Source organism: Aegilops tauschii, chromosome 3, assembly GCF_002575655.3.
Source record: "Aegilops tauschii subsp. strangulata cultivar AL8/78 chromosome 3, Aet v6.0, whole genome shotgun sequence".
In the NCBI taxonomy this organism is placed as follows: Eukaryota; Viridiplantae; Streptophyta; class Magnoliopsida; order Poales; family Poaceae; genus Aegilops; species Aegilops tauschii.
Genome location: NC_053037.3, coordinates 448,276,885 through 448,289,529, shown reverse-complemented (window position 1 = coordinate 448,289,529; position 12,645 = coordinate 448,276,885). Strand labels below are relative to the sequence as shown.

The following is a 12,645-nucleotide window of genomic DNA, read 5'->3' as shown; positions in this document are numbered from 1 at the left end:
ATTTTTAGTCATGAATCCTTGCTGGACACGTTATGTTATGACTTGTTAGAATTGCTCTCTGTGCTTCACTTAAATCTTTTTGAGCTATGGAATTGCTCTAGTGCTTCACTTATATCTTTTTTAGCACGGTGTGCTTTAGTATTTTTGGAGAAATACTCTCATGCTTCAGTTAGATTTATTTGAGAGTTAGTAAAAAAATTAAGAAATTCTCTCTTGCTTCACTTAAATTATTTTGAGAGAAGAATTTTTTTTATGCTCATGTTCTTCACTTGGATTTGTTTGAGCTATCAAAAGCAACATATGAAACTAGACCCAAAGTGATAGATATCCAAGGAGGATATAATAAAAACTTTCATGAAGATCATTGGACAAAATAAACTTGATTCTTTGTAATAGTTTTACGATATGTTGATATAATATGTGAGTCATGTTGATGAGTAATTATGCTTTAGTAAGAATATTGGTGTTAAGGTTTGTGATTCCCTATGCAAGCATGAAAGTCAATAGTTATGCAATGAAATTACATCCTACTTGTGGTGCATTATTCCGTGTTAGTTATGCTTAATGCTCGCTTATGAGATTTTTCGTTTCTTGGTTGGATGCTTCTCAATCTTTTGCTAGCCTTCATTTGCACTAAGTATGATCACTACTTGTGCATCCAAAATCCTTTAAACTAGTTTTTGCCACATGAGTCCACCATACCTACCTATATGTCGTGTTCTTTTGTCGTTCTAAGCAAATTTGTATGTGTCATCTCTAATTTTCAAAATAAACTTCCCTTTTGTATGCTCGTACTACTCATGAAACGGTAGGGGGTGGCTGATATATTTCCATGCTAGATGTGTTATTCTCAAGATGAGTGTTTATTCACTTGTCATTGCACGAGAGTACGGCAAAGGCATTAGGGATGCCCAGTCCCGAAATGAAAATGAATTTACTTTATGTTGTCAAATAAAAAATTCCTTGGAAAGTGTTGGTATGGAAGGCACCCGTGGATACGGTTAGCCACGGAAAGTGAAAGTATGGTGGAAAAAGGAATAAACTTTATTTTCTGTCTGGGAATCGCCTATGATATATCTAGCATGGAAAGTATTTGGAACTACTCCACTGGTACAGCGAGGTGCTATACAAACGGTTTTTAACCCCTTTCCGCGACGGCATTTGGAACCGTCGCCAAGTGAGTGTGGGCGATAGGGGGGTCCTTCCCACACGACCCAGAAATCGTCGGGGATAGGCCCTCGTGGGACACAGGATGGGGCAAAATGAGCTTGTGTGCGATCGGGCGAGGCATCGAAACCCAATCATTTCCGTTCGTATGTACATCCCACACGGTGAATCCCATAAAAACATTTTCGTTCGTACGTATATCACACACAGTCAATCTCCAAGGAATACGTTTCCGTTCTTATGTACATCCCACACAGTCAATTCAGGGAAAACGTTTCCGTTCGTATGTACATCCCACACAGTTTTATGTATAGGCTCGTGTGTGAAAGGTGTAACTATCACACACGCTCTGCCTTGGTTAACTGTTTGCTTTTATCAACTACATCACACACGATTTGATGAAGAAAACTGTGTGGCATTGGGCTATCCATCACAAGCGCTTTTACTGCCAGAACCGTTTGCAAAGTTCCATGACCGTCTGTTCTCTCTTTACATCGCACACGCTATTTTCTTTCCAAGTGTGTGCACATTATTTTATTAGCTCTTGTATATTTTTATTTTTGCCTGTAATTTATTATTCGAATTGGAAATTTTAAAATATGAAACGTGCAATTCAAATTCTCAGCACAATGGTTCAACAACGAATCCATAAATAAAATTGCCAGTACAATATGTTCAGTAATTACAGGATTAGACAGCAATTAACTTTGATGAACCACAATATTTAAAGGCGGTAAAGGTGAAGAGACAAGTGTAAATCATTTTGACTGCCGATGATGTTGAAGAAGCGGAATGCCCATAATGTGCCTTCCTACATGCCATAGGCACGAACCACTTTTGTCCAACCCCTTGTGACGATCGCCCGCCCATCCTTCACCGCCTTCAGGAAGAGTTCTAAAGCATTATCATGGCAGCATGAATTATATACTTTAACCTTAGTTGCCTCCACTCAGTAAATAGCTTCGGAAACCACTGAAAAGAGAAAAATACCAGATACTGAGGTCTAATAGAGTAACTTGATGTGGGCAGGGGAAAAGGCAACATATTACTTACCATCCTAAAGTTCACTGTTGTCTTGGACAAAGTGTAAATAAAGAGCTTAATTCCAATCACCCGTTTCTTTCGCCTAACAATCTTTCTTAGTTTCCTCACTTGACGCTTGTTCATGAATATCTCATTGCCCCATACGCAAAAGGGATCGAAGCGTGGATCGGTACCACTCATATATATACCTACAAGCAACCAGTAAATATTAGAAGCTAAACTGAGATTGCACAAATGATGTAAAATACAACTACCTATGTTCCTAAGTACAAGTATTTTTTTTGAGATTTCAATATGAACTACATACGGGTGTATATAGAATTATAGATATAGTTTAGAATCTAGATTCACTCATTAAGCTCCTTATGTAGTCTATATTGGAATCTCTAAAAATACTTATATTTAGGAATAGATGGTGTATAAGACATGCGATGCAGCTAACCTCGACGGCAAACAACAGCATCGCCCATTGTAGCCCTGTGTAAGTACATGGAAAGCCAATGTTAACTACAACAGGGTTAACATCCACCAAAAATAGCAAATGGTAATAAAACGGCAGCATCTGTAGTGATATCTTCATTGTGAAAGAGTAGCACGGTAGCAAAGGGACGGATTAAAAATGGATACAGCTATTAATTGCAACAGGCTTAACAACATCCTAATTCATGTTTTGTAAGTTTGTAACTACTGAAATACAACTCTTTAAAAATGGATACAACTGTTATTTGCAACAGGCTTAATGGCCATTGAAACCGGTACTGATTAAAATGCAATTGGCAGAGTTAAACAGCACAAGGCAGGTGCTGCCAGAGCAGATAATGGCCCAGTTGTCCGTAAAAATATAGGGAAAATAGCTAAAACATGTTAGGCATGTTTACTACAACATGCTTAATACATCGACCATATAAAACATAGCCATTAATCTCAACTGGTATTGGTAAGATTGAATTGGTGAGTACATACTTGATAAGTCCTGAGAGGTAGTTGCTTGGGCACTTCATCTTGGCCAGAACCCGTCCAAAGTCAGCGGCGGCGGAGGCGAGCTGTTCCTTCGGGTCGAAGCGTGGATCAGTGCCACTGACATGTGTACATACAGGCAACCAGTAAATGGTAGAAGTTAAACTGCAATTGCACAAATGATGTGAAATACTGTAAGACATGGGATGCAGCTAACCTCGGCGGCAAACAACAACATCGACCGTTATGACCCCGCGTAAGTACATGGACATGCATGTTAAGTACAACCGGGTTAGCATCCACCAAAAATAGCAAATGGGCAGCATCTCTAGTATATCTTCATTGCGGAGAGTAGCATGGTAGCAAATGGACAAATTTAAAAAGGATACAATTGTTAATTGCAACAGGCTTAACATCATCCTAAGTCATGTTTTGTAAGTTTATAGCCATTGTAATACAACTGTTTAAAAATGGATTCAACTGATAATTGCAACAGGCTTAAGAGCCATTGAAATCGGTACTGATAAAAATGCAATTGGCATAGTTAAACATCACAAGGCAGGTGCTGCCAGAGCAGAGAATGGCCCAGATGTCTATAAAAGGTAGGGAAAGTAGCTAAAACGTGTTAGGCATGTTTACTAGAACATGCTTAATACATCGACCGTACAGAACATAGCCATTAATTGCAACTGGTATTGAGTCGGGTTCTTCTCCTACCAGTATCGAATAGAACATGCTGAACAAGATCTTCTTCATGGGAACCTGCTCGATTTAGATCGGAAAAATCGTACAGATTTTATGAAACCATGTGCGATGGCTCGAATCCATAGTCAATCCTACTTTCGATAGGACCAGCTGATAATTGAATCCATTTTTTCCATTATTTGCCCCGCGAGTATAGCATGATGAGCCCAAGTTACGGCAGCTGGTAAGATTGAACTGGTGAGTACATACTTGATAAGTCCTGAGAGGTAGTTGCTGGGGCACTTCATCTTGGCCAGAACCCGCCCAAAGTCAGCGACGGCGGAGGCGAGCTGTTCCTCTGGGTCGAAGCGTGGATCAGTGCCACTGACATGTGTACCTACAAGCAACCAGTAAATGGTAGAAGTTAAACTGCAATTGCACAAATGATGTGAAATACTGTAAGACATGGGATGTAGCTAACCTCGACGGAAAACAACATCATCGGCCATTATGACCCTACATAAGTACATGGACAGGCATGTTAAGTATAACAGGGTTAGCATCCACTAAAAATAGCAAATGGGCAACATCTCTAGTGATATCATGAGTCATGTATTGTAAGTTTGTTGCTGGTATTGGTGAAATTGAGCTGGACACGGTAATATTTGAGCATCACACAGTGTGCAGTACTGAAATAAACAAGGCACGAACATGCTTAATACATCAACCGTATAAATCATAGCCCTTGCAAGTGGTATTGGTAAGATTTAGCTGGTCAGATCTTACCTGTTAAGTCCTGGGGGGTAGTCGTTGGGGCACTTCATCTGGGCCAGAGCCTACACCATGCCAGCGGCGGCAGAGGCAAGGTGTTCCTCCGGGTCAACACGCACAACGGCCATCGCGCCATGGACCGCCATCAGCTCCTGGCGATGGGGATTTGGAGGCATGAGGATGTTTCGCAGGCGCCATTTAAGCAATCAGGCCCGGGCCGTGATAGAGATCGATGGGTTACCTGACTGGATCCGAGCAGAACGTAGATGTGGTTGAAGCTGTGGTTGCGGCGGCGGTTTGAGATGCCGGTAGGGGGAGGCGCAGGGGAGGGGGGATACTGAGGGTGGGGATGTGATTGGAGAAATAAATTCTGAAATCGTGCGCCTAGTGAAAATTTCGCTGCGAAACTTGAAACTTGGGCGGGGAAAACACACAACGCACACGAAGCGCGTAAAATACTCATGTGCGAGAAAACAGAAAGTTGGCAGATCCCGTCTCTAAAAAATGTACACATGTAGTTTATTCTTTTCGGTCAATGGTACGCCTGATTTATTAGAAAACATCGCACAGGTAACTGACTTATGGATCATTAACGCAAAAAAACGCAGACGAGTACGGCATAGAAACCGTGTGTTTTGTGATCTTCTAATGATTAACGAAAAAAATGCACACGGGCACACATGCTAATCCCTCAAAGGATGCTCTACATCTATCTATCTATTTATTATATTAAAAAGTATTTGATGGGATCACCAGAAAAAAGATAAATATACTAGAAATTCTCATAAAAATTAGAAACATCCGTCCATCTATTTAGTAAATCAATAAACCTCAACCATTAGATTACATTGAAGTTGGAATATAATTACCCACTTATGCCATGAAATTATTTTCAACAGCCCAACTTTTCCATCTCAATCAGCTAATGGAGATAGAAAAGAAAACAACCAATCAAGGTTGCGAGCTCTCCATCCTCTAACGACATTGCCACCATGTGTTTTGGATGCCCTAGCTTGGTCCTTCTCCTCAACCTATCTAAGAAGATCAATCAAGGTTAACGCGGTCGCCGCATTCCAGAGCCCATGGCCGATGGACGTCCCATCGGCGTCTCAGGTTTTAATCTTCATTCCCCATGTATGCACATGCACCACGAAACCCTACAAGATCGATTCAAGACTTTGCCTACAGGCAAGGAGCGGCCAAGAGCTACGTACGTGAGTAACGTGACTCGAGTTTTAATTTTCTTACGCCATGTACATACATACGTGTACCATGAAACCCTATAAGATCGATCCAATACTTGGCTAGAGCTAGATTAGTGGCTCAAGTTTTAATTTTCCTGCCTATGTACGCACATGCACCACACAGCTCGATCTGGATAGCACTCTGAGGACGCGCGGAACGGTGGGAACGCATGACTTGCAGCCCAGGTATGCGCCACCCTTTTTCATCAATCAATGACCAATTGGTGATTAAAACCATCGTTGTTAACTGGAGTTATTATGTGCCGTCCAATGTACTCCCTCCGTTCCCAAATATAAATCTTTCTAGAGATTCCAACAAATGGCTACATACGAAGCAAAATGAGTGAATCTATACTCTAAAATATGTCTACATACATCCGTATGTTGTACTCCATTTGAAATGTCTAAAAAGACTTATATTTAGGAACGGAGGGAGTAGAAGGTAATGTCCCCCATTGGATGGTAAGAATTCAAAGACATTGTAGAAGAATCGTTCGTGGGTAGGTGTAAACTAGGAGTAAATTATGGGCTTAGCTTTATTTAGATGGCTTCACGCCTGATTAGCGCACCGTGAAGACTGATATATGGATATCAGTGCAGGAATGCACTTGAATCGACAACACCCATGACGGCATGCACTATTGTACTGTCTTAACCAGAAAAAAGGCATGCCGGTAGATGCTTGAATTCCTTTTCAAATTCCCCAGGGTCTTGGAGTACCTTTATCTTATCTTTTAATTAGCTTTCCTCTCCGACTTCAGAGCCCCCTTTCAACATCGTCTTCCTCCAATGAGCGACACTTGAACATCGCCTTCCTCCCACTGTTGCTAGCACCCCAATCTCCTCTATTGACTCTCCTCGATTGTCATCCCAATCTCCTCTATTGACTCTCCTTGATTGTCATCCTAAATCTCCTTTGTTGACTCTCCTCGATTGTCATCAGCTCCATCGATCAATGGATCAAGAATATCTCTCTAGATGGCATCCAAAAAACCTCTCTTTCCATCGTGCAAACGTGGTAAACTCAGCCATCCCTATAATATCTCCCCCATGTAATGCTTCCACGGCCTCAGATATTAGGGTACAACTCCTACATCATCTTCCTACGGCGAGCAACACTTCGAGGTCAACTTCCTCCAACCAGTGGAACTTCAAAATTGTCTTCCTCCCGCATGCACAAGCCACCTCCGTCGAGCAATCAGACCACATCAAGTCAGTACCAACTGCACGAAATTATAGATCAGACCTCTTAATGGATCAATAATAGTTGAATTATGCTCTATGCAGTACTCATCTAAAAAAAATTGACATGTTACCTCAGAAGGCTGATTATGTAGAATTCTATAGGTGTGAGTTCCTGTCTTAATGGTGTCACGTTCATACTTTTTACTCATCTAGAGAAGACTGATGCCATGCATGTTGCTTCCAGTGTATTCATGTTAAGATAATATACTATAAAGGTCTAGAATTATACTACAACTATAACACAAACAAATGGGATTGCCTGCTGCGATATAGAGAAACATATATGATGCATCAGATGGCTTTCATATTATAGATCAGACCTCTTAATGGATCAATAATACTTCAATTATACTGTAGGCAGTGCTAATCTAAAAAGATTTGACATGTTAGCTCACAAGGTTCATTATGTAGAAACAGAAGAAACTATGAAGTGTATTCTACATTAAGTAATGCCATTCTATAGGTGTGGGTTCTATCTTAATGGTTGCACGTTCATACTTTTACTCATCTAGATAAAACTGATGCCATGGATGTTGGTTCTAGTGTATTTACGTTAAGATGATATACTCGAGAAGACTAGAGCCATACTATAGCTATAACAGAAACACATAGAATTGTTTGCTGCAATATAGAGAAACATATATAGATGGTTTTCATATTTGACCAACCTCAAATTCAATAGTGAGTTCCTGTCATATGCCACTAGCTCCAGCTGAAACAAAAATTCGGAACAACTGTCAATAAAATTGTATTTATTCAACTACTATGATTTCATATATCTTTTCCAGTTTAAATTTTTTTCAATTTTCTTTGTTGTCACATAATCACTGGAGGCAGTTGCAACAATAATATTTTGTACTCCCTCCATTGACTTGATACATCCGTATTTAGACAAATCTAAGACAAGAATTTTGGGACGGAGGGAGTATTTATCAAGCTTGCATTTCATTATATTACTTTGCTAATCAACATTATGTTCTTATATTTTTAGGGCCTCAAAGAATATGGCGGCTACACCATTGAATGCATTGACTACACGAAACGAGACATGGACAATCAAAGTCAAAGTTTTAAGACTTTGGGATGCAATTAACTTATCGACTAATGTGATCCATGCATTAGATAAAAAAGTGCAAGTATTACATATATAATGTCTCTTTAGTTTTCCTTTTCCAAAGTTTGCTAATGTATTCTCTCTATGTAGGGCAATGCAATCCATGCTTCTATTGGGAGCAAACTGGTAAATAAATTTAAAGCAAAAATTAAAAAGGACTCCATCTACATAATTAAGACCTTCAAAGTCTGGGAGTACGAAAAATGCCGACCATTGGAGAACAATCTCAAAAATCAGTTTTCTTTCTGATACAACAGCGACTACCAAAATGCTATAGTAAGACGTCGGTGGGCTGGATACACAGACCTATTTGTGATAGTCATGTGCAACACAACTTGGTCGGATATCCAATCTATGCTTGGAAGTAGGCCAAACAACATCAGGAAGACCTGGTATAGTGATATTGTTGATTGAGTGTTCCTCATAAGCTCAAGGAGTTAACGAGGGACATGATATGGCAGAATGGATATGATCTACTACTCCTAGAAGTATTGAAATTTGGAAACATGCATCAACATTTGATGGAAATAGCTGAATAATACCAAGTGTCGATACTTTGTGTTATCTGATACTCCCTCCGTCCCAAAATTCTTGTCTTAGATTTGTCTAGATACGGATGTATCCAAGTATTTTAAGCTTATTCTGTAGTACAAGCCAATAGTGACAGGACAGAGTCTGCACATCGTTTTAGTTCATGTGTAGGATGCAATCGCAACTATTTTCCTATTAATTTTATCTTTGGGAAATAGTAAGACATGGCTAATCACGAAACAACTAATTACTTACTAAATTAGTTGAATATATGAACGGGGGCAGGGGCCATAAGCAGATATACACCTTCCACTAACAAGCAGTACCTTAATCGCATTATATTGTTTACCCATAACATGCAGAAAAAGGATAAGAAACAAGAAAAATATTAGAGAGGCAGGAAAAGAGAGAAGGGGGACCGGTGGAAGAATGAGCTGCCGAAATCAGGCTGGCACTGTCAAGGATGAAGACGACCTGCTGAGCTGCCTCGCTCGGGGAGCCACGATGCATCCTCACAATAAAGGTGGATCCAAGCTGGCTGTGGGAGACAAGATCCACACCCACATCGCCTGCATGGACGGTGATGGCAACAGCACCATCGAGATCGACGAGCTCGCCTCCTCCCTTGAGCAGCTTTTCCTTGGGCCCTGCTATCCCTCCGACTCCGTTGACCGGTCTGAGAGATCGATGAGGCGTATAGGAGCCAAACCATGCGCCGTAGACGGCCAACCCGTGGCCGCACCAGTGAGCCGAGCTGCAGGTGCGCGTGCAAGATGACGGCAGGGAATCAAGAGAGAAAACTGAGGAGTCGATGGTAACTAAATCCGCAGCACCAATTACCAGCGCTAACAGCCAGAGCTCATCCGGTGGAAGCAGGACCGAGAGGATAGAAGGAAATGAAAAGGGGATCGAGAAAGGCCAAGGTGTGAGTGCGAGAGAAGAAGGCGTTTTTTTATTGAGGGGAATGAGAGAAGAAGACGTGTGAAGGTTGTGTACGTCTGCGTGAGTCCTGTTGGGCTAAAGCCCAACTAATCATCCACCAGAATAAAATTCCTTTCTTTAGAAACAAAAAAAAAGACTAATTCGATTACGTACAATAATATGTGTTGTTGACCCAAAATTATACTCAAATTTTGAACTAAAATCAGGTCATGTATGTCCGGACCGAGGGAGTATAATTTTCTGCTAGTATTCTAAACAAATGCATGCAAAATCTCTACTTCTAATGGAGGAGTTGGTAGTCTCCGCCGGTCAATTTTCATCCCATCTACCATGGTTAATTTTCGTCTGTTTTTTTGCTGGTTTTTTTTCGTCCCATTCCCCGTGCCGCAAACCCGATACCCCCACGCTCCATCCTCTCACGGTCTCACCCTCGATCTTTCTCATCCCTCTCGTCCCCTTAGGGTTCCACACCGTCGCCTCCATTGCCCAGTGTGCCGCCGCCGCCGGCCGTTCTCCTCCCTCCACCTCCGGCTCTCCTCCATCACGGTTCTTCCCTGCCCCCCTCCCCAATTTCTTCCCTAACCCGGCTATGGTTCTCACCTGTCATAGCTTCTCTTTCAGTAGTACCTCATCGCGCTGATCTGCGAGCACGCCAAGAACCGGGAGAGGGTGGCTGCGGAGGCCACCGAGGCGGGCGAGGAGTCGTCGCCTCCGGCTGCCACGCTGCTCCCGCTCCCCCCTATTCCACGTCTTCCTGCGTTCAGTCTCCGTGGTGCCACCGGGAACGAGAGGCGGTCGCGATCGGCTGTGCGAGGGCAAATCGAAAGAGGCCGGAAACGGGATCGGTGGCGGCCTACTCATCTCCCGCTCTGCCGGGAACAAGAGCAATGACGGCCAGGCCTGGAAGAGCCTCTCCTCTCCACCCCACCAGATCGATGCCGCCAATCTCGTCCAACCCCATCTTTTCCATTGCCCTCCACCGCTGACCTATCAGCAGCGGCGGTGCCTCCCTATTCCACCCTTGCAACGAGAAGGGTCGCACGACGTCCCCTGATGGCGTCGCGGACAGCCCCTTTGGCTCGTATGTGCCTGATGTTTCGTATAGCGGCGGCGCCGCCACCCATGCGTTCAGGTTCTGGCACCTGGATAAAAACGGTAAGCATCTCATGATCCATCCCGAGTTCACGAAATTTCACTGGTTTCTATGATTTAGTATTGCACATGCAGCAGTTTCAGAACCCGAGGAAAACTAGCCTGGCTGCTTCTACTTACCCGACTTCTCCAGGTTAGTTGGATGGCTTGGATCGCTAATAAATTGAGTGAGTCCGTCTATGCATTTTTAGTTACTGAACTTGTGATAACAGTAGCAGCCTTATCTTAATTCATAGTTTAGTTAATCCTAGCTGATTACTCACCACACATTATATTTTTTTAGTGTTCGGATATATTTCTTGCCAATGACCAAAATATATGGATTGGTAAGTATGCTCTATTTGAAAAATAATTGCACTGTGAATAGTTGAAATAACTAACGGGATTATCTTGTGTTCCGAATATATTGTCTGAAACATGTGATTTTCGGCCGCCCAAAGTATCGACTTCTGATGATTTATTAGAGCCCTTAATTAAGTTGTTCTTGCTCAACCCATAGGTAGATGTTCTAATTAAGTTGCTTATGATTTGATACATTATGTCTCTTCTGAGGTTGTAGGAACCAGTTACATGTTCTCTGAACTTCTTGCTGACATTCCATATGGCTCCATGTCCAACATATGGTTGCTAGGCAAGTATTCAAATGTAATTAACATTCCGTTGCATGTGTTGCTCGCATTATTCTCTTGGCTAAACATCTACAATTTTCAGGTTGCTTCATCTACGAGATGACTGCGCTGAATCATGGATTCAAAGCATTTCTAGGTAGCTATGTTGACATGCTCTTTAAGTTACAGTTCCTTCTTTCCCGCAAAAATAAAAGAAAAAATTACAGCTCCTTGTTGTAAGTTGTAATATATGATGTTTCACCAAAAGTTTTATGTCAGATGATGTTTTTTCATAACAGGATACGCAATATGCAGACACTGATAAACGAGATAAACAAGTCTGTTGTTGCTCCTCTATCGACTATATTTTCGGGTGCATTCTAAGCACTTGTAATGCATTAACTTGTACAGAGTTCTTGTGAGCTATTCATGTTGTAAGTTGTAATTTTATTTAAGTCATTCAGTAGGGGACTCATATAAAGCATGTTGCGCAGAAGTCCATATCACAGATCAAGTGTGAATCATTTTCGTAGAGCATATTTATTTTATTTTTATATAAATGAATATACTCTTGTTTCTGCACTCATTTACGCACCACATTGCCTCATATTGATTGGGATTTTCATGCAGTTTGATGTAGTATACTACATATTTTTCTTTTAAAAATGTGATCATTGTTTGATGTAGTATACTACATAACCAGGTAAGATTATCCATCTTTTCTTTGCTAATATTAAGTACTCTTTTGATGTAGTACTCTTTTGTGCTCTCTGTCAAGGCGTCATCATGGCAAGAAGTCCAGGTAAGATTATCCATATTTTCTTTGCTAATATTAAGTTTCTTAGCTAATGTCCTCCTAGTCTAGAGCATGTTCATCTGACTAATCAAGCTAACGCAAACCACTTGGATATGAAGTACACTTACCACAACTTGCTATGTGCTGACTTAAGTTTTCCTTTTAGTAAAAGAAACATGCCAGTTTTTTGTGGTTTATGGCTTCATGCTCAGTGTAAACCCATAAGGATCTCTACTCCTAATGTCTCACTTGGTAGGATAGCCTCCACGGTTTTTTTCGTCTCCCACTTTCATCTGGTTTATTTGTCTGGTTTTTTCGTCTCCACTTCCCCCTATGCACGCACAAAAAAACTCCACCCCCACACGAAACTCCGCTCCTCTCGGTCCCAGT

At 41.6% G+C, this 12,645-nt stretch overlaps 1 protein-coding gene across 2 annotated transcripts; it reads right to left on the bottom strand.

Annotated features, from left to right (window-relative positions):
• Positions 1-1,774: 1,774 nt before the first annotated feature.
• On the bottom strand, positions 1,775-9,720 carry LOC109745588 (uncharacterized). 2 transcript variants are annotated; one of them, XM_073510818.1, is made up of 11 exons: positions 9,598-9,720; positions 9,232-9,511; positions 7,781-7,824; positions 4,865-7,090; positions 4,639-4,775; positions 4,334-4,368; positions 3,386-4,249; positions 3,175-3,288; positions 2,654-2,688; positions 2,221-2,399; positions 1,775-2,139 (listed from the first exon to the last, which is right to left on the bottom strand). In XM_073510818.1, exons 7-11 carry the CDS (start codon positions 3,442-3,444, stop codon positions 2,062-2,064), a joined length of 465 nt encoding a protein of 154 aa, XP_073366919.1. In that variant the 5' UTR covers positions 3,445-4,249; positions 4,334-4,368; positions 4,639-4,775; positions 4,865-7,090; positions 7,781-7,824; positions 9,232-9,511; positions 9,598-9,720; the 3' UTR covers positions 1,775-2,061. The 2 variants fall into 2 exon arrangements, with proteins under 2 accessions (XP_073366919.1, XP_073366918.1); XM_073510817.1 differs by having other exon boundaries at positions 9,232-9,684.
• Between the last annotated feature and the right edge of the window lie 2,925 nt (positions 9,721-12,645).

Coding starts and splice junctions, on each gene's coding strand:
- LOC109745588 (XM_073510818.1), bottom strand. CDS start 3,444: ATGCATGTCCATGTACTTACGCGGGGTCATAACGGTCGATGTTGTTGT. Junction 2,689..3,174: donor TACCTCTCAGGACTTATCAA/GTATGTACTCAC, acceptor GTACTTACACAG/GGCTACAATGGGCGATGCTG. Junction 2,400..2,653: donor TGCTGTTGTTTGCCGTCGAG/GTTAGCTGCATC, acceptor GGTTGCTTGTAG/GTATATATATGAGTGGTACC.